At 36.8% G+C, this 22,441-nt stretch overlaps 1 protein-coding gene across 2 annotated transcripts in view; it reads right to left on the minus strand.

Moving 5' to 3' along the window:
• LMBRD1 (LMBR1 domain containing 1) overlaps positions 1-22,441 on the minus strand; it is a 65,958-nt gene that overhangs the window by 39,745 nt on the left and 3,772 nt on the right. Inside the window, exons 3-7 of one of the 2 annotated variants that reach the window (XM_054629324.2) lie at positions 17,243-17,303; positions 12,687-12,784; positions 11,644-11,708; positions 7,127-7,215; positions 3,134-3,207 (exon numbers count right to left, since the gene is read on the minus strand). In XM_054629324.2, coding sequence (XP_054485299.2) covers positions 3,134-3,207; positions 7,127-7,215; positions 11,644-11,708; positions 12,687-12,784; positions 17,243-17,303 — 387 coding nt within the window. Of the gene's footprint in view, positions 1-3,133; positions 3,208-7,126; positions 7,216-11,643; positions 11,712-12,686; positions 12,785-17,242; positions 17,304-22,441 lie in introns of both variants that reach the window. The other variant, XM_054629323.2, reaches the window with a different exon arrangement.

Raw genomic sequence — 22,441 nt, forward strand, 5'->3', positions numbered from 1 at the left:
CTTCACTGTGTAAACTACAGATCTGAAACCACCTCTGTCCAGAGACACAGGAACTCAGAGACCACACATCTATTCTTTTTTCCATCATCTAATAAGCATTTGTGGAATATTTTGAAATAGGTGTCTTAGTTCTTGTGTTCACTCTTACATAATAATATTCTCTTTCTGTGCTTAAAAACAACAACTAACACCAATGATCAAAGAGTGGTTTGATGACTAAGCACAAAGATCTCCCACCTTTGGAAACTGGCATAAACAATTTGATAGGCAGCAGAAGGCTACCTGAAAAACAAAGACTTGTCTGTGCACTCATGTCTGTCTCATCTAGAGGTGATTTTTTTATACAAGGCTAATACAGCAAAAAAAAAAAAAAACCAAAAAAAAAACCCACCCCACAACACAAAGACATGGGAAAGTACCAAGAGAAAACAGTCACTCCTTCCAGAATCGTGGTCTCCTGCTCTGAAGTAGAGCAAGTGGAGTAATCCAAACTTGCAAAGACAGACTACACTCTGAGCCAACCACTCCCTGAAGTTCAGGCAAGTACAACAGCCCAGAAACTTTTCATTACTAAAGGAATTTTTGCATTCTATCATACCACTGGGATAAGTTCAGCCCATGCTGCTGCAAGTGAAAATAGCTTAAATAGGGAAGCCTGACCATCACTGCTGGTGGGAAAGGTGTTATGAAAGCTCTAAAGCACAAGGAAAACACTGTTCCAGCTTGGAGAACTGACCTTCTAATAGGTGACACATTTGTACCTCAGTCCACCCATTTATCAAAGCCAGCTCAATGCTAAGATTCTACAACTGCCTGCAAACAATGAAAAAAACTCACATCAGACATAGATAACAACCCACCCCTGTGTGAGCTCATACCCAAAACTTCTGTAAAATAACTCCTCCACTTCTCCCACTCTCCCTTAACACCTATTGTAAAACAGAACAGAGAGTTACAGAAGAATGAAATACAACAGTTAAAAATAAAGGAAATCAATTTCACACTCCAGGCATTTGCATAAACAGCTCAGTTGAAGTTTACAAAGCAACAAATTAGCCCAAAAGTCTTCGTAATTAAGGCATTCAGATAAGAGTTAGTTCTCATGCTTGATGTTTCACTTCATGTCTAAGTTGTAAATCCATTGACACTAAAGCAACAGTATTGAAGATTTTGGTATTGCCTTCATTTGAGAAAACACAGACAACACAGAACACTGAAGTTATTGAATGTGGATCTCCAGGTTCCACATATTTCCAGGTTCAGCTAGTGTTGAAGACAGAAGCATACTGTGATACTCAGCTGAATGGTGCCTATAACCAGTATGGGTTCAAAAATAAGTAGGCAGTAACACTGGAAGTAGGAAATATTAGCAGTAAATTGAAAAAAAATTCCAAGAATCACATAATCATTAAGGTTGGAAAAGACCTCCAAGATCATCAAGCCCAGCTTTTGATGGAATACCACCATGCCCACTAAACCATATCACAAAGTGCCACATCTGCTACGTTTTTTGTTGTAAATTGTTAACATTTCAGTGAGGAATAAAATGGCTTTATTTTCACAATCTCACATTTTAGATGTTTGCTAACGGTTATAAAAACCATACTTGGTTTTTTGAACAAAACACTGATATTATTCTCCCAGCTAAGGTGTTTTTCTTTTGTTAGTATCATAGCTAAAATAACACAGTATATGCACTGCAGCAATTCAAACAAGAAATGAATATTTTCTTCCATAATTAAGGGAAACTTTACAATCTGGCACATTATTACAGGCTAAGTGGAGGTCTAGATCTTTTTTGATCATCACATGATCCAGATGTCAGCAAGATAGTTCAAATAACTTAATGACCCATGTCACTTTAAGAAAAGGCTTAAAGTAATAAAACTTATCATCATCTTGATCAGGTTAAAACACTTCGCCAATGGGGCTCAGAGCAATGCAGCTCACCTAAAATACCCACTAGTTCATCCACCCAGTTGCTCTCCTACCTACTGCACAGACCCTGATGGCCACTAAGCTGTCAGGGTTCTGACACATCTGCAAACCTGTACTGAACTGCCCTCCATAATTCTGCTGTAATTTACACCAGCTGGAGAGACAGAAAATCATTAGGTATGCTTGTTACTCATTTAACATTCTAAAGGTAGTATTTCATAAGCACCTTACCTCCTTCCCTCTTTCTTAAATCCTTTTTCAAGTTTTATAGATTTATAGTTTGCCTGAAACAGACACCTTCTTGGGTACCAACGCTTCAAAATAATTTACTGCATAAGCTATGGCTACAAAGGCACTTAGAATTCACTAGCAAACCTACGTAGGAACTATGCTAGAGCCAGCTTCCAATGAAAGAAAACATACTAGCAAGGACATGAATCTAAAGATAACAGCCTGTCAGAAAAACAGTAATTTCTGAGAAACTTTAAAGCTTTGTCTGTTATCAGCCAGTTATCTTAAGGTTTTAAGCTGCTTCTTTGTTGCAAAATTTTACCTTGACAACAAATTAAACATGTAGCATCACAAACACGCTGATTATTTACTGAATGAAGAAATAGAACAAATTGGGAAAGCAAATGACCACATAAACATTAAATGTTGACCAATGTCAGTAAGTTAAAACAGTTCCTTTTCTTTCTACATAAAAGCAAGAGTCAAGCAGTTAAACTAACATAACCTTAATCATACCATTTACAATTGGTTACAGAAGGAACCCTTCCAAATCCCTCTCATAAAGAACTGCAGTACCTTAGCTCCATATCAACTCTAGGTTATGCCACAGTTCAATGAATAAAAGAAGTGCAACATTTAATCCCCAATATCAGGGTGGAGAAATAAAATAAAGGCTTAAGAACAAGTAAAGTCAGTGACTGTGTTACAAGTCACAAGTAATGGGACATCCCCTTCCATAAATACATCAAAATTAAGTCTGATCTCTGCTCACTACTAAAACAGCAGTCCTTAAATTTGCAGCAAAAAATTTAGAACTTAGAATGACTATTTCAAACCATGAAAATCCAGAGCTCAAGACACTACTGAATCTTTTCAGGATGACAAGTTTTCCACACAGGTAGAGACAGTGATAACCGCAAGTATCATGAAGGTAAAAATCTGAAAACGCTGCATAACAACTTACTGTGTAAGTGATAGCTGCCAACATTCCAATCACAGTCAAGGAGCTAATGGAAAATGAAAGTGCAGTCAAGCCATCTGCAAAAAAAAAAAAAAGAGAACTTGTTGAAAATACATTAGATGTGTAAAAACAGTTCTTCCTAAATTAGTTTCCAGAACAGATTTAAGTTCATGAGAAAGATGAAAACATAGTTAAAAGTTATAACAGATGAAAAACTTACCTAAAAGAGCTTTTTGACCAGAACAGATCTTTATATGAAATTGCAGGAGAGACTCTTGTCATTTTCACAAGCTCACAGAAGTTACATTGACCCAAATGGTTGAAAAGACACTAATGAACTTGCTCCCATAAATTTCTAATACCCCTTCAAGACTTATTTCTGGCCTCCCCAGGGAGCTGTGGTAACTTGCACAACTTTCATGTGCATTCTGGATGGTTCATCTTAGTTTTGTTTGCTTCCACCTGATTCCTCCTACTAATAGCATTATCCAGAATCAGACAAGCATGGATCCTTTAACCAACCAAAAAAACCCTCAGCTTCACTCAATGTATATACAGACCAAAAAACTGGACAAAGCTCAGGGGACTATGGAGTTAATGTAGCCTCGTAACTCCAGTAATTTTAAGAGATAGTAAAAGAGTGACCAAATAAAAAGGCGTTTAACTCACTAAAATCTTCTGCATAATTCTTCAGAACAGGTCTGCCCCTGACCTCACCACTCAAGACATCACAAGTGGCTTTGGTTACTTAGTAACATTGAAACTTACAGTAAATTACAGAAATTGAACTTTACCAAACAATTTCATGTTTATGCTCAGTCATAACCAGAGTTTACTGTTTTCCCCCATGTCCTCCCCTCTACTTAATTCAAAAATTTACAATAACTTTTATTTCTACTCACACAGATATACTAGCCTGTTTCTATTCATTGGCTAGTTTCCATTCTTATTTACTGAACACAGTACTAAGCAGTTGCCAACTGAGAAATCATAACCTTACTACTCTATGAGAAACTGCACCCCTCTTCTGACCAACCGTACAGGCCTCCTTCCAAAACCACCAAAAACTAATAGAATAGCACAACCAAATCCAGCTTCACTGCTCAAATCTCTCCTTTACTATTTTTGCTAGATAACATCAAACAACTTCCCCAGAGCTAAAAGCAATGGGTTCCTGTGTTTCAAACACTACAGCTATGTTTAAAACTTATTAAAAAAACCCAAAAACCTACCAAAAACCACCTAGCACTATTTTTCCTTCAGTAGCTGTGAAAATTTGAGTTGTTTTTGAAGTTTAGGGGGCAAAAAATACCCCTCAAGTGGCCCCTACTTGTAACATATCACACAATGTAGTTACACACCATACAGGATGATCCTCCTGTATTTGAAGTATTTGAAACCAACATTTAATATCCACTTTAGAAGTCTGAACTGTGCTCAATGCAACATTAAGAAACTAACTGGCTGAAAAATTGATAATTGTATACCAGCAGTATATTATCAGGCTTTGCCTCAGTGGAGGAGTTTGCATTTCTTTCATAAGCGCACAACCAACTACCAAGTGATGACTGGATGTTTGTTCTACATCTCAAGATCTTTGAACTTCTTGCACTACTACAGACAGACAAAGGAAAAGGGTAAATTAATATAAAAACAGGACAACAGGCACAAGTAAAGACAACAGGCAAGCATTTTGTCCTTATTTCTCCAGCACGTGGAACACAAAAGAACCCTTTGCAGAGAGTTGCTGTCTGTGGAGTAGCTCTATGAAAACACAAGGGACTCCTGCATGGGGGGCTTGGGAGACAGCAATCTGAAGGTAAGCCAGCAGCATGCTGTGCCAGCATGGAAGTCCCATGGCATCTCAGACTGCATCAACAGCAGTATGTCCATCTATAAAAGGAGGGGACCACACAGTGCAACCAGTTCTGAGGCCCCTGCTGCAGGTTAAGACTAATAAATGTGAGCAAGCTAAGTGAAGAATTACAGTGGTTGGAAGCTGGAGCACATGCTGTGCAAAGCAGCTGAGGGAGTCAGGCTTGTTTGGCCTGGAACAGAGACAGGTTTGGAGACCCCCAATACAGCCTGTCTGCTTAGGTGGAGCCCAGGTTCTTCAGTGGTACATGGCTGTCAAGTGTGAGGCAACTGGGTGACAGCAAGTATATCCACAACAGGTGAGAGATTTTTCCAGAATGAGTTCAGTCTACAAACTTGGGGGTTTTGAAGAGCTAGGTGATGAAGCCCTGAGCAATCCAGTCTGATCTTACACCTTCCTTCTAGGTGCAGATTTGAATAGATAACCTGAGGTCTCTTCAAATTGAATTATCCTATGAAATTACAAGTTGCAAGAGAATGCTGACAGAAAAAAAAAATCAGACTTTCACATCCCAACCCAGCATCTTAATCAGTTGACCTTCCTAGAAATAAACATAGGCTATACTGTATTTCATAGCAAAGGCAGCCAAATACTTTGTTACAGTCATATCAAGGTCACCTGGAAAAATTAGCTTACATCTCAGCTCAACCATTATCACAACCTGTATAAACAGTTTAAGTAGCATTTTATCCTGAGCTTTTATAATCTTTGCAAAGCAAGGGGAACATCAACAAGCAGACAGCCAAAACATTCAATAAGCTATGGATTTGTCCTCCCCATCTCCTACGCTTACAAGCACAGATTACAGCACAGAACATATGATGAAAGACCCTGCAAGGATGTTACAGCAAACAAGGGCTTTGAGTATTTAAGTGGCAAGAGGAAGAAGAGGCAAAACAGGGGCTTGTTGCTGAGTGGGGCAGGGGACCTGGTGAGACAGGACTTTTCAATGACAAGTCTGAGCTACTGAATGCTTTCTTTACCTCAGTCTTTTACTAGAAAGACTAGACTTCAGGAAATCCAGGCCAGGGAGCAGAGTAAGAAAAACTGGAAGAATATTTACTCTTTGTGGAAGAGGATCAGGTTGGAGAATACTTAAGCAAACTGTACATATAAAGTTGATGGGCCCTGAAGGGATTAGCCAGCTCTGTCAGTGTTTGGTGTATGTCATTGCAGGTAAGTTTTATTCAGTACAGAACTCCTAGACTAATGCAGAATATGACTTGATGAAGGCTTGTATAATTATATCCTAAAACATTCACACAGATGCCAATATCTGATACATATCAAGAATGAAACAAAGTAATGGAGTACTTATGCACTGGGATGAATGTCTGTTAAACAGCTTTTAGTTACCCTTTCTGATATCACTTTTCATTTGAAAAGTGACATCACATCTGTTTTAGCTCACCTATAAAACACTTCCCTCACACCTTTACCCTGAAAACATACCCTGGCTAAGCACATGAACTACACCACATAAGTGTTAAACACTATTCCATGGAGTTTGGTCTTCTCAACAGCTCTTTACAGCCCTAGTGTAAAGTGTAACAACTGCTAACAACAATTTTAGAAGAGGTCAGTACTGTAAGAACAAAGGGAAGAAGTTGTAACACCCACAAGACCTTCCCATCCAAATAGACAGAACATCATTTTTACAGTGAACAGCAGTACTGCATTTCATTAGGTAAATGAATGAAGACCATGACAACACAATGGTCTTCACTACCATCACACACTCATCATACCCTCAATGTCAGTGAACTCCAGCATCCAAGCAGCATTTAAGAGCTAAGTGAAGTCTATGGAAGCAAGTATCCTCTCTCCCCACCATAAATATCAGTGGGCACAACACTGGAGTCCTGGCTGTCAAATGGGGACTTGTATTTAAAGAACAGAGACAAGACGCTGGCAGTGTCTGCTTTCACGATAGTCCTAATTTTTGTTTTTCTCTGAACAGAAAGAAGTCTTATTGTAAAGACTTACTGTAGCTAAGCAGTCAGAGAAAAGTTAGAAAACTGCCACCAAGGAAGTTAATTATCTTGTTCAGTCAATGAATGAGTGGCAGAGGTTAGTAGAGTAGCAACTCATGCAAAGCTCAGAACAAATCTCAAACTTACGACTACTTCCAAATTCTTCAAACAGGAGCTTCACTTTCTCCCACTCTGTGGAATTCTTCTTGTTGGGAATATCCAAAGGAACAAAAGCACTGTAATACAGAAAAAAAAAAATCTTTCTTACCCTAATTAGCGAAAAATAGGAAGAATTCTATTTCTAAATTAAGAAAATAGAAGCCCATTCATTCCTGAAGAAAAGGCAGTGCTCCATTTTATTCACATTCTCCTCTGCATTTAGATCAGCAGAGTACATGCATGTGTGTGTACAGTCAGGTCTGAGTCAATGAACAAGTGATTTTCTATTTACCCATCCTAAAAGAGGTAAGGACTCCACACTCAAGTATAATTAAAAGACATATTAATATGATTTACTATCCTGATTTGACTCGTATGCAGAGGAGCAAATAAACTTCAAGCATCAATTGAGACAAATTCTCATATAAATATACACTTCTGAAAGCCAAAATAAAATAATGAATGATTCCTTAAACAAGCATTGAAATATAAAGGGACATGTATATCTTCCATTATTACAACTAAACACATCTGCTCCATTCCATTCTTTGTTCTGTACTTGGCCCAAAGAACTGAGCTGCAGAGAAGTTCACTAAGTTGTTTTGTACTTCCAATAAGCACACTAGCAAAGAATGCTCAGGTAAAACAGTCCCCTTAGCTGAAAGCTTCCTGTTGTCAGGCTCACCATCTAAATTCAACTAATAAGAATAACTCTTCAGCACCTGTACAGACAAATAAGCTGAGTTTGTAATAGCTGGAAAAACAGTGCCTCCATACCAAAAAACCACTGAGACTGTAGCTTTGAGACATGAAATAGAATGGCTACAAGTCACAGGGAAGACAGATTTAGAGGGAAACGCTTTAGGCAAAGACTGAAAGAACTCAAACCTAAGTCCATAAAGAATGTCCATAAGTATCATTTGGACTTGTGTGAGAAATTTATATTTGTACAACATGATTAGACCCCTGCTTGAAGTCCCAAACAAACACACATATTCCAGGAGCAGTCTCAAAGGACAAAACATGCTTTTGCTTCCAAGGGTAGAGCTAAACCAACTGTGTGCACATATAATCATCACATCAAAACCAACCTGATACTCGGCCAAAAAAAAAAAAAAAAGTTGACATTTTAAAAATCAAGATTGTAATTTCTAAAGAAAGCTTCTTGTCTGTGCAAGAGGCAGACTGAGGGCTAGCATTTGCTTAAGTTGACACATGCTTGTTGACTAAGGATTTAGCTCTTGTGTATGCCTCTAGCAGTAATTCTTTCTGTGCAACAGCATCCAGACAAAATGAAGACACAGGTATTAAAACCAAGTTAGGCAAAATTTCTACTTGTAAATGATAAAAATAAATAACTGGAGGTTTATTTGCTAAAAATGGTTAGAGGAGACTGAGAACATAGCTCAATTCCTTTTTATTTTAGCACAACTATGGATTTGCTATTTGTGGACCACATGCAGGAAACAAACAAGATGGAAGAACATTTTCAGATATTTATAACTTGCTTGCCTTTTTTTTCCATCTTGAGGACAACAAGATTCCTTTTTTTTTTTTGGAACCAGCATGTCAAAGGACACTAATCAGAGCAGGGGCTACTGAATACATTATACTGTTAAAGTAGTACTCAGATAAACCTTGACTGAAGGAGATGGACATCTGATTCTGCTCCTGCTCAAGTTCCATGCACCAAAGGCCCCAGAAAGGAACACAGGAGTTATAAATTTAGATAATGCAAGCAAACAAAACAGCTCAGCTGTGGTGTCTGATACTTGGAGTTCTGGGCACAAATCAAATTATTAACTGTGGTAATTTTAAGAATAGAAGCAAATTGCTATGCTGTTCAAAACACATCCTGGGTAAATTATGATTAAAATCTAGATCAATATCTAGGCTGCAGAACAAGGAAAGTAAATGCAAGACAAGCAGTTTAAAACTAGTCACTTGGCAGGGCTAATACACAAGTGTAGATGGATAAAATTTGATCCTTAAATCAGAGTGTCATTAACTGTCATCCTTAGGAAATTATTTTTCAACACACCAGATTTAGACTAATTTCCTTAAGTGAATTCTGCTGTCATATAATTTGCATAACTATTTATAGGATAATTAGATATATTCATAGCTTTTTAAGAACTAATGGTTCTAAAAAATCTAAGGTAACCAGTTTAATTCTAAACACTGACAACCAGAGAAGCGTGCATTTTGGAACTAAATGTTCATTAGCCTCAAAAACAGCCTTTTTTTTTTTCATACTAGACTGCTTCAGGGTTCCTTAATGTAAATTGCAGTATGTCAAGCCCCTTGACAAGCACATGACATTTAGAAACAGTAGAGGGAAAGTGCCTAACTTACAGGAAGGGAAAGTTATGATAAGTAAAAACTAGTTCTGAGCACCCCAGTATAAATTTGCCCTATACTTTGTTTTTCATGGTACTCTGCATCAGGTTATTTGTGTGCAGAGGATTTAAGTATTTCAGACATGCACATTTTTGCCAGACAACTGTTTTGTAACAGACAAGTAAAGTAAGTAGTCCAAACACTATTCCTGATAACAATTTGGACAACAACATCCTGCTCACTGAGCTGTGTTATCAAGTCAGAAAAACCTCCAATACTATGTGGCACTAAACACATTTGTTTCCCAAAAAAGTCACAATGATCTCTAGTGGAGCAAGGGCAACATCCCAGTAAGAAAAAGACACTCAAACTTTGAACTTAATATAGCTTTTATAATTCATTTCAGGACAGCTGACCAGGGAAGAGGCAAAAAATTCCTTATGTAGACCTTTAAAACTATTTATTGACCATTTTAATGATACAGATTACTTCCTAAACCAATCAGAATGGAGGTTGTCTGGCCATGAGACACCAGCCATGTAAGCACAGGAAAAAGACTATTTGTTAGGCACTCAGCAGGAAATATTCCTACACCCCTCACTCTCAACTTGTATGTAGCAGCACTCTAGTTCATTAAGCCTAGACACCTAGATTCAAACCCAGAACATAAAATTCCAGTCTATTTTAACATGACTCTGATCCTAATGACCAGTGAGAGAATCCCCCACTACTGCCAGACTAGTCTTCACTACAGTCAAAGCACTCAGATAGAAGCCTCAGCTCCAACATGTTTATCTCTTTCTGGTCACATTGGAACTCTGTGGCCACTTCCTTGCTATGAAAACAGCTGACTAAGACAGGTAACTTCTTCTGAAAAAAATATACATAAACATTGAGACATATGCTACTTAACCTAGAATAAAACTATACTGGAAATAGAGTTCACATTTTTCTTCAGCACAGACACCTCAATTGCCTCCTAAAATGGAGCCTTTTCCCCTTGAAGGGAGTCTTGCAGTTTCTCTTAAAAGGGAAATACAAGAATTACCTTCTTTATCTTACTGGAAGGGAGGAAGAAACATGCTTACAGTTACTGAGGATTCAGGTGACACCTGCTAGAGACACTACCAAGATTTCTAAGCTGGATGTGTAATACAATACATCTATCTATACCTATGATGTCAACTAACTGTCAGAAACAGCTTTTACCAGAAATTTTAGCAATATTTCTAGACAATGATTAAGGTAATAAACTCCTGCAATCTCTTACAAGAGCAAATACCTTACTTTCACTTAAAAGGACAAGAGACTTGATAAAAACATACCTTTAACTTTTATCAAAACTAAAACAATATTCCAGTAAGATAGTGTACAACTGGAAGCATTAAATTCACTCTAGTTTCTACTTCACACTCCAGTACTCTGATATGGATCATTTTAGCATACATGTTGCAATTTTTACCAACTTTATTGCTGAGGTCAAAATGCTAAAAAGCTTATGACACAGTAGGCATGAGAAAGATTCAGTATTGGTGTGCACATCATGCTTAATGGTGATCTGAAATCAATTTTCTGCTACTACTTGGAGTTTCAGAACAACAGCACTTGCTGCAAACAGGTTACTCATTTCAGTAACATTTGCCTTTTAAACAAAGGCCAGCAAAAGCTTTATCATACAAGGCACAATTAAGTCAAGTATAACCTCATACTAACATTCTTCAGACAACATTTCTATTTAGCAAAGTATAAGCACATAGCATCTAATCATTTTCCTAAGAAGCTGTTTTGCAATGTCCCTTTCAGAAAGAACACTTGTGAAAAGCAAAAAGCTATTTGATGAACATACATTAGGACAAATTTTTTACTCCTGTTGTACACTGAGGAATTAATGTAGTTGTGTCAAAGCCACTGTGTCCTTGATACCAATTTGCACTGCACGTTCAATCAGCTTGGAAGCACAAGCATCCCCATAATTAAGTAAAACCATTTTATCTTCCAGTTAAACCCTTACTTTTCAGGTACATAATTCTCAGGATACTTAAGCCCTATTAGTGATTAAGCTGATGTTGATTATACAGATTGAGTGTATCATAATTTACCTCTTAGAAGCACAGAACTCTGATAAACAAATCTTGCATAGAACAGTGCTCAATACAAATACTTACCCAATTAACAGAAGAACTGCACAAACTGTGATGAATCCCAGAGTGTATTTGAGTGCAGTTTTAACCTGCTGAATATTAAAGAGAAAGTTAATACATTGACATAAAATGAATATAAAGGGATTTGTGCAAACGATGAAGTATTATACTTAGCATAACAGGTATTCTACAAAAAACCTCCACCAAGAGCATGAGTAGTTTTATATATAACTCATAAGCATACATTCTTGAAATATCTCATAGCTTGAGAACTGTGAACAATGACATAGAATTCTGCTTCCACCATAAGCTATGCATCCGAGCAGCTGTGGATGGAAGCCTGGATATATTCACTGCAAATACACTAAAAGAAAATATATACTACTAATACTCTATATTATGGCTATTATTAGAAGTCTTCTTATGTTAAGGTTACAGCTAAACAGAAGGGATAAAAATCATGATTAATTGATCAGAAGATTATTTAGAAAAATATTTTCATTTGAAACATAGTACCTTACTGGCATGCAGTTACCATATTCCCTGGCAGGTCTCAAACCAGAGCATTAAAAAGTAAACATCTTAGCTTCAGGTAAATTACTACCACCTACTTCAAGAAAAAAAAGCAAACACTACAGTAGAAAGACACAAAATTTGAGTACCTATTTCAGAATCAGAACCATCTTCTTATTCTCTACTTTAAAAGCTGTCACTATATATGGTTTTTATTCTATGGAGTCTCACATAAGAAGTTTTAACTTCCTGTGCATGACATTCTCCTCAAAAGAATTTTTAGAAAGCTTAAAGACTTCACAAAAATACAGACATTAATTACTTATCTCAGTAAAGTTTCATTTCATGTGAAATGAAACTTAGTGCTTAGACTAGACAATGTCAGACTATGTCTTACTAAGAACTGCTCCAGGATTTTTATGGAACTATAGTAATAGACTTAAATATCACAATGTCAATACCATTTGTAAATTAAAAAATCATTGTTGCTTTTATGTTTTGGCTATATTAATTTGCCTTTTCATTGCTTGGTGCATTTACTAGTGTAAACTTACTGAGCATGTGTTGCCATCATCTTCTTCCTTCTCCTCATAGTAGAAATAGACAAAGGGAATCCACAGAAAGACACAGAACAGAATGATCGAGTACAGAGCTAGGAGGAAGAATTAAATTAAGAGACAGTTACATTGGCACTTCATTTACCACACAGTAATTCAAAGGAAAGAGTAAAACATTCATTTCCTCTCATTCTAGCTCTTAATTTCAAGCATTGAAAAGTAAAAGTCACTAGCCAGCATACAATTACTGTTTTGTGAACTCCAAAGAACTTTAAAGTGAACCATGTCAGAATAAGGATTTCAGATCTATCTTCAGTTCAGCAATAACAAAAGACTAAAAGTAATCAACTGTATGCAAGTGATATACAATACTAGCACATTAGCTTAAAGCATAGTGAATAAAAGCAAGCTAAGCCACTCAATTGTTGTTCAAAACAATGTATATCAAATGAAATTAATTTAAAGCTATTTTGATCACTAGACTCTGTACCAGATTCACCTATTAACATAAGTACATCATGGATGAAAGACATGGCTGTTACTGACCTCAATTAATAACACAAAACAAGCTGTAGCAGTGTAGTATCATCACGTCATGCTCCCTTTTTAAGAGGACTAATTGGAGATTGCAACAGATATTTAACTGTGTAGCTACTAAACCAAACAGTCCTTCTGTCATGTCACTTTGATGCACAGGTGATCATAAGAAAGTAGAAGGTTTAACACGTCTTCAAAACTTGACAGTATTTGTAAAGACATTAAGATGGCTGGTAAAAATCAATTAGATTGATTAGCCAATGGCTAAAAGACAAATTTCAGGTAGAAAACTTGAAGTTTAAATCTTCAGCTGTCTGTATTATAAGCTGAACATGCTTTAGAACATGATTATTTAGGAAAACCTTTTAATACTCCACATTATCTTATACTATGAACATTGCAGAAGTCCATTAGGAGACTAAAAACTGTGAAGCAGTATGTTGCAGTATTTGCACCCCACAAGAAAAGTATCCTAGAATAATTTACTAAGACTTCAAAATGTCAGAACTGCTACACAACCAAGACTGCTTGTGCCAGCACAAAATTGCACCTTTGAAGGAATAAATAAAAGTACTCAGGACCACGTAAGTCCTGTAATGTTTGTCTATTTTTCATCTTTGCCCCATTTTGCATGACTAATTAACACCTTTCCACCTATACATATAAATGTAATTAACACCTTTCCATGAATACATTCATTCCCAACTTAAGTTTGTGACCTCTTATCTTGGCTGGTGCACTCCTCACAGTGCCCACGAGCCACAAAGAAATCTATCTTAGCCTTTTTTCCTGAAGCTGGTATAGAAGCCAAGTAAGTTTCAACACCTAGAATCTAAATATGAATCTCTAATTATATCTAAATAGAACTCATTCTTTGGAAAAATATTTCAAAGTGTTAAAGGTATCTACTGCTTGGTGTATTTAGTATGGCAATGCAAGAAGAGAAAAAAGTTCTCAGTTAGTTCATGAACTCTCACATTTGCCAAGAGCAAATTCAGTGCTATATAACACCTTGAAAACTCAAACTTGAAAAAGAAGCCTTCCTAGGCATTCTATAGCAGTAGTCATACTACTTCAATATTGTGAATAAGTGTGACTTTCCATTTATGTTCTAGCACATTGCTCTCAGAAACATTACCCTATTTAGGAAAGTGTTTCTGTAGATCAACTCCACAGTATTTGTCAAGCACAGCTACAGATCTCTCAGACTATTGAGAATGGCTTCTCCTAGAACCAGACCACAAAAATATGAAGTCATATTTGATTTGCACTTAGTTCCCAGAAGCCCAAATTCTTGTGTCAATGACTTATCAAACACTTGCAGTAAGCAGACAAAACTCCACATAAAAATCATCCAAGTAATACCACTTACCCTTTTGGATAAATTCTTAGTCAAATTTTAACCTAGGAATCATCAGACTTTTGCTGACTCAAAAAGGAAATGGAAAATCTCAAGTTTAGCATAGACCTTAAAGCACACATGAAGAGATCCCATAAAATTTAGCGGACAGTCCTCGTCACACTGTAGCTGAGATTCATCTAACACATGTAGGTCAAGATCTTGGTCTATCTCACAAGCAGATTAGAATCTACCAATAATACCCTGTCACCATACACAAAATTTCATCAAAGGACACTGGACATCGAGGTGACTCCAACAGGTTGTATTTACTCACTAGAGGAAGAGCTGCACAACACACCTCCAGGTTACTGTCAGCCTCATTCTTTGTGATACAAAGCAAAATGTGTTGGACAGTTTTCAATTATAACACTTTCTGCAAGAGTTTTCCTTCCACACAAACTGACATGCTTTTTTAGAGCATTTGCCAACCATTGATCATTGTTCAATCACTAAAGTACTGTGAGGCATGTTCTATTACATTTGGGGTTAGAAATAGTAACACACTAAGCCACTATGGCTTCAAAGCAATTATTAGACTGATTTCCTAAGAAAAGCTTTTAGGCTGCTGAAATCCCACTTCAAGATACAGTTATTTCAAGCTTCTCTCTGAGAGGTACCTCACTTACCATTCTACAAATACAAACTCATTCTACTTTTGTATCAGTCTAGTCAAGAAACCAGGTGGGAATGAGAAACAGAACACTTCATGGGGGCTAACACCTACTCAAAAAACCAAAAAAGCTTTTCTATGCTTAGTTACAGCTTTATCAGTAAAAAGCAATGCAAGTAGCAAAGTAATGACTAATATTCTAAAACATCAGTTAAATCCCAGTCTCCACATTCTTGTTACAATTACAACTGACTTGGATTGAAGAACAATGACCTAAGTCCACCAATTATTAATACCATAAATTGTCAATACAACTGTCAATACAACTACACAAGTCAAGTAGGATCTATACAGTTATTCTCCATTTTCAGGAGACACAAGAAAATACTGGTATTCATGTTTTAAGTACAAAAGGGTACTTCACTTCTGCCCATCCTGTCTGTTAAAAAAAAACCCAAAACACTATCAAATACTTTCCTAGGAAGATAGCAAAAAAAAAACTGGAATAGTATTACAATGGAAGAGTTGCTTAACTTTTTCCTTCTCAGCTGTTATGGCACTATGCTGGGCAACAGCAGCAGGGCACTAGATGATGTAGGAGAGGCATTGTGTTTTTATATATGATTTTTGGAGACCTCTGAAAAACTAGTTACACTTTTTCAAAACTGGTTTTATAACTAGAGCTATGTTGAAGTGAACAATAATAGTATTTACTCAAATTAAGATAGAAAGAGAAAAAAATTTTAAAACCATGTTTAAATCTCTACCACCATCTGGAGGATATGCTATGAAATAAGACATTTTCCTACAGTATTTCAAGTAGACCTGTCCAGAAAGGCCAAAAACAAAAGCAGTTCTCCCAATTTAAGTTTATATCTTTTTTAAAAATTAGTTCAAGATTTACCACAACATTCAGCTAGCCCAAAACACCTTACAGAAATTCATCAATCAATCAGTCTCACAAATCTATAGCAAGCAGACCACAGAAGAGCTTGAAGATTATTCCACCTTTTGAGTTGTGAAATATTTTTTTCTATTAAACAAGACTTTGGCAAACTACAAAGAAAAGAAACCAAATACATATCAATTCCACTATTATAAAGTGAAGAAGCTCTGTGTTAAAAGTTGTTTTTTGAAAAAAGAAGTCTTCTTACTACTTTATTCATTTTTATGCTGAGTGAAGCCAATTCTAGTTTATTACTATCACTGGAGGGCAATAATTAATCTAATTTAATGAATTAAGTCCACTATTTTAAATAATCTCCTGAACTAAAAAATATTTTCAAAAGAACCACAATAATCTAAAAGAAAAAACTTCAAGTCTTTGGAAATGTGACCAAAAGCAGGCAACCACCTCAGAGCTTGCACCATTAACTGAAACAAGCATTTTACTCAAACTGTGCTGAGCACATTTCTATACCCACTACATATATCCAGTAGTAGTAAAACTTCTCCTAAGTTTCATAAGAACTGCTAAAAAACTGATATAAAATAACTGTTCAACAAACCTCTGCATAGTCTTATTTCAGTCACTTTTTAAAATATCAGTTCTATTTAGGATTACCACTTTTGAATTAACTCCTTTATGCTGCTCCACAGTAACTGCTACTTGGAACACAGTAGTTGCTGAATCTGAACACTTAAAAGTGTTGCACTCATGGTTGCATGAACTTTATACATGGTAGATGAGTTTCACACTGCTGCATATGTTAAGTGCCATAAAAGCTACAGCAAAACCACATATTTCCCTTAAGGGACCAGTAAACACACACACAGGAAACATGTGAACCACAGATGATACAACAGCAACCATTAGCCTTTTCATGAACTGGCTTCAGTATATTTGCATTTTTAGGGGGCTTTTGAAGATAAAAAATATTCTCTGAAGAGCACTAAATATAAGACTCATGTTTAAGCAAAAAGGGATAACCCAATATGACCTCTGAAAACTTCATTACTTCACTTGAAGGTCCTATTACTTGAAAAAAAAGGTAAAATACTTACTGTAATATCCATAAAGTACGGTGTCTTCAATTTGCCTTGAAACATTAGCATCAGCCCAGACCTAGCAATAAAGGATAGAAGCATTTATTAGCAAATGTAATAAAAGAAGACTACATGAGAACCAACCACTAAACACAAAGGGAGAGAAATAAAAATGCTACTTCTAAAGAATCCCATGCTAGAGTGCTAGCAACAGTGAAAACCACTGGGCAAACAGGAATAAGCACAGGACAGTTTCACAAAAGGAAGGTTTTAGACCCAAAGGATCATTAAGCAGTTTTGGCAGCTCCAACATATGTTCTGCTAATTTCCACAGTATCTTTTTATAAGAGTCTGTGAAGATAATCATAGAATGATCTGGGTTGAAAGGGACCATCAAACATCACCTAGTCCATCCATCCTGCCACGAGCAGGAACAGCAGGTTGCTCAAAGCCCCATTCAACCCGACCTTGGAATGCTTCTGGTGATGGGCATCCACAACTCCTCCGGGAACGCTGTTCCAGAGAACCATCAACCTCACCATACATTTCTTCTTTACAGCTGAATCTACACCCTCAGTTTAAAGCTGTTACATTTTCTTCTGTGTCCACAGGCCCTGGTCAAAACTGTTTCTACATCTTTCTTATAAGCTCTCTCTATATTGAAAGGCTGCAACATCAGCCCCACAGAACCTTCTCCTCTCCACACTGAACAACCCCAACTCTTTCAGACTCTCTTCACAGGAGAGGTGTTCCAGAACTCTGACCATTTTTGTGGCCTTGTTTTAATAGCTTTCTTGTTAAAACAAGGCCACAAAAACGGGCCACATAGTTGGACAAAGTACACAATGTACACAATATCTCCATTATAGAATAGCTTTGTTTAAAATTTGCATATACAGATGCAACAATACTTAGACATAAGAATATGAAAGAAGTTTTTATTATGCTCAGTTATATATAATTCATTAACTTTTACTTTTGTTAGTTATTACATCAGTTTAAGCTATCATCTCCTTTTTCAGAAGTACAAGACTTCACTTTTTTGTTTGACAAAGACTTGAATTACATGAATGTTCAACTTAGCAATATCTAATTTTACAAGTCAAATTCCAAGAGCACTTATGTCCCTTATTTCAACAAGAGCAAAAGTAACAGCACTATTCAGACCCAGGGAATGGTCTGGAGAACAGAAGCAGTGAAAGTGAAAATGCAGCTCTTAACTATGTTGGAAACTGCAGTCAGCCAGATGGATGAAATCAAGTTCTTGTGCCCACTCCCTCTCCTCCAAGAGAGAAACTATTGGTTTAAGGAAGCTAAATATTTTATGACAATGAAACTCAGGGGTTGAATAAAATGGTCCAATGCTGCCCATACAGGTTAAACATATTTCAGAATTGTTTTAGTTTTGTGGGACCCAATCTACATGTGGTGAAGAGCAAGAAAGTAGTCATCCACATGCAGAATTCTTTAAAGGCTAGAGAACACACCAACATAACTGAATTGGTGAAAAAAAAAAATATCCAGTACTGCCAAAGCCTGCATACAGAAGTGAAAAAGGGCTCTCTCCAAACTAGTAAGGTAAATCCCTTCTAGTTGTAAAGACACACACATTAACAGGGAGACATGAAATGCAAATGAGCACACTGCTTAAACATTGCTCCCCTAAGACAGAAAGACACTTTGGCATTTGGTTTTTCAGTTCCCTCAGAATTGCATAAAGTCATCTGGAATATGGGCTTGATGACATACCATGAACACTTTCTTGAATCTCTCAGAAAATCAGCACCAGCTTCCTTGTTTTTACTACACTAAGACTTCTAGTAGATCAGTTTACATTAAGCTTTTAAAATTCACTGTATGAACTAAATTAGATTATCATCCAGCTGGAATTTGAGCAGAAAAATACACATCCATTTTGACATCTAATCAGCAAAAAAATGGGATGAAAAATATTATAGCAGAAGGGGCAGAAGCAACACCTGAAGTATCTGTCAGGTACACAATAAGCTCAGTCTTTGAAGACTGCCAGGCTCACACCCAACAGCATTTTTAAAAAGAAATTTCTAGGCATTTGTATTAAAATATACCACAAAAGAATTTGACTACAATAAGAAAAGAACAGATACAGAACATTTAAATTGCCTCATGTTATATATTAAGAAAATGCTTACTTTAATCAAGGCTAAGGGAAAATCAAGACTGAACTGGACTGTTTGCATTACTTGATTCCAAGTAGCTATTAGAAAAAAGGTCTCTCCTATGAGCAATGGAGACATTTAAAATGCACAAAAACCAAGAACAAGCAAGAAAAGCAACAGCGAGACCCAAAGTTTAAGAGAGTTTAAGAGACACAGCCATTGTAACAGAAGAGGTAGCTAGTAAAGGAAATACAACATGGTTTAGCTGCCCAAGAACTGCTTCTCCTTCAGCTCCAGAGAAGCATTTTTAACACAATTCAGATGAAGAACTTTAAACATTGCAATTGCTTTTCATTTTGTTTTCCAAATTAAGTTGCACGCAGGACCAGAGTAGTATACTAGGAAACATACACTACACCGTAGTAAAATAGTGAGGTGCTCTATTACACCAAACAAACTCAAATTGCAAATGTGTGCATTTCACCATTACTTACATGTGCCTCAGAACACAAACTTTGCATTACTCTGCACAAGAAGAATATGTAATGCAAGTCAATTTAATGGTATATCATAATTATTATGTCAGCTTTCAGTCAGCGGCCGAAGCCCCACATTTAAACAAACTACAAAGCAAAATGTTTAATTCTAACTGGCAGATTATCCATATGCACACACCATCAGCAACTCAAAGGCAGTAACCAGTCCATCTGAGCTGTTTAAAAGGCTACTGACAGCAGCACTGTCTTGTCAAAAGCAAGCACTGCTACCTAATGAGTATCAGAGTTCCAACAGTCATATCATCTCTGTTGACATACCAAGCTGCTCAGTATAGGAATTTACTCAACTAGCACATCCAGCACTCAGCTGAGAACTCATCTGAGCAGCCTCCCAGATCTAGTCTTTTTCTTTTCCATTCATTACAACCCAAGCATACAGTATATACAGTGAATGGCTTAGAAGCACAATAGATTAGGGAGGTGAAAATTCATACGGCCTTCAACAAACAGTTTAAGGTGTCAAAATGGGACCACAAATTCTCTAAGGACCTGCTGAATTCAGGCATTCTACACTGTTGTGCTGTACTTCATTTTGTTCCATGTAGTTCAGCAAACACATATCACCTTTAAAACACCTGTACCAATACATTGTACTGAGAGACAAGGGAAACTACAAATTGCAATGATATGTGCAATGAGCATAATGACCCATATTAAACTATTATGCTTAAGTATTTTGTAATGTAGGTCGTGCTAAAAACAAGTGTAAAAAGTACATATGCTCATAAAATGTTGCTAAGTAAGTAAAGATATAAAAAAGCAGCTTAAGACACTAAGTTTACCTAAATGCTAAAGCCAAAGCAAAGCTCCCTCAGAAGATTAATTTTATAATTATATTAGTGGAAAATTAGTTACAAAGAACACTTGCTCCTGCGTTAATCATTGAGCAGAGTCTTTCTTCTCCCAGCAACTCTGTCCAGTTAGTGACTCATGTTAACATATTTTAACAGAACAATACTATTCAAACTCTACAGATAACTTCCACAGATAAAATCATTGCAAGTTCATCTGACTTTCCACCGTTTTTGGTGAGGAACATCCATGAATTTCCTTCTTTTGTCCCCATTAATTTTGACATTTTTACTGTCACTGCTGCACCCTCTAAGACTTTCATGAGTACCCAGGGAAGCTAGCTCCCATTCTCTGCAAACATCCCTTAACAGAGCTTAAAGTTATGCAACATTACAGGTCTCAGTATTTGTGATGTTTCATCAAATGCAGATGCAGCACTCATTCTTCTGATTAGGCCCTCCCAAAGCTTAGGCAACAAAAGGAAGATGCAGTATCAAAGACTGGAGACTGAGTCATAGCATGGTTAGATATGAGGAAATTTCATATCCAGATCTCAGATTTTCCAGCCTGTTACCTCAAAAATGGGACAGTGCCAGGATTTTGACTGCCAGATGGAAAGCAGCATCCAGAAACATGCACATCTCAGCCTCATCTGCCTAGCAACAAAGTTTTGGCCAAGTATTATTGCTTCCTAAGTAGTAATTCTTACTCGGGAAGGAGGCATGGTCTCAGTCAATAATAACTTCTCAGTTAGCATCTTTCTAAAAATAAAAACCCTGGACATTTCTAGTGGTTTTGTATTCTGAGCATCTACATAATGAGTTGTTCCCCTCCCACCCTAGTAAGATGCAAAAAACCTTAAATGGTCTACAAAAAGTACCTCCCATCAAGCAGACACTACTCTTTGAATCAGTAAGAGGACAACTGGCTTTTAGCAGCTCATGCAGACACCCAAGGCTTGTGACACATTCAGTCTTAATCAGACTGAAAGAAGACACTGGCTTTTAACTTGATACCATAGCAAGAATTCATACATTTCAAAAAGGAAATGAAAGGTTTCATTACCTTCTCTGCCTTCTGCTAGAACAGTAGGAAAAGAGACAGTTCAATGATGTGAGCATCCTTGTTTCAAGCAGTCTTCCTGCTGCAAGACAGCATCAGCTATGCTTTAAATATTTATGAGACTTGTAGGTCAGACCCAGAGAACTTGGGCTCCAGCAAAAATATTATGTTTTTAAGCTATGGCAAGGCTTTCTGTTCCTATGTGCTTGTAAGTCCAACAAGTTTTCAGATCAAACAGATCAGACACAAGTGGATGCATTTGAAATCCTTTGAAACAAACTAAAGCACTGACAGTGCTCACAGTCAAAACCTTTGAGCTGAAATGCTGCTGTTGAACATTATCAGGACTTCACTTACAAGGTAATACTCAAGTTTTTATTAGTATTAAACCAAAATCCTCCTTTCCTACTTAACAGTACTAGGAATCAAAGTAATCCCACCCTCCAGAAAAGGTGTTCCAGTGAATTCTACTGTGTAACTACTGTGCAAAACATGCCAATACCAAACCTGCTCAATTCACTCAGTATAAAAACTTTAGGATAGTATTTGTTAAATCTCAAAATGTGGCGAGACACATCATTATGTGCTAAATGCTACAAGCCACTTTAACCATAAACAATAATTTGTAGTAATTGAAAGATGCATTAACAGTATCTTAACAGTCCTGT

Source organism: Agelaius phoeniceus, chromosome 3, assembly GCF_051311805.1.
Source record: "Agelaius phoeniceus isolate bAgePho1 chromosome 3, bAgePho1.hap1, whole genome shotgun sequence".
Taxonomy (NCBI): Eukaryota; Metazoa; Chordata; class Aves; order Passeriformes; family Icteridae; genus Agelaius; species Agelaius phoeniceus.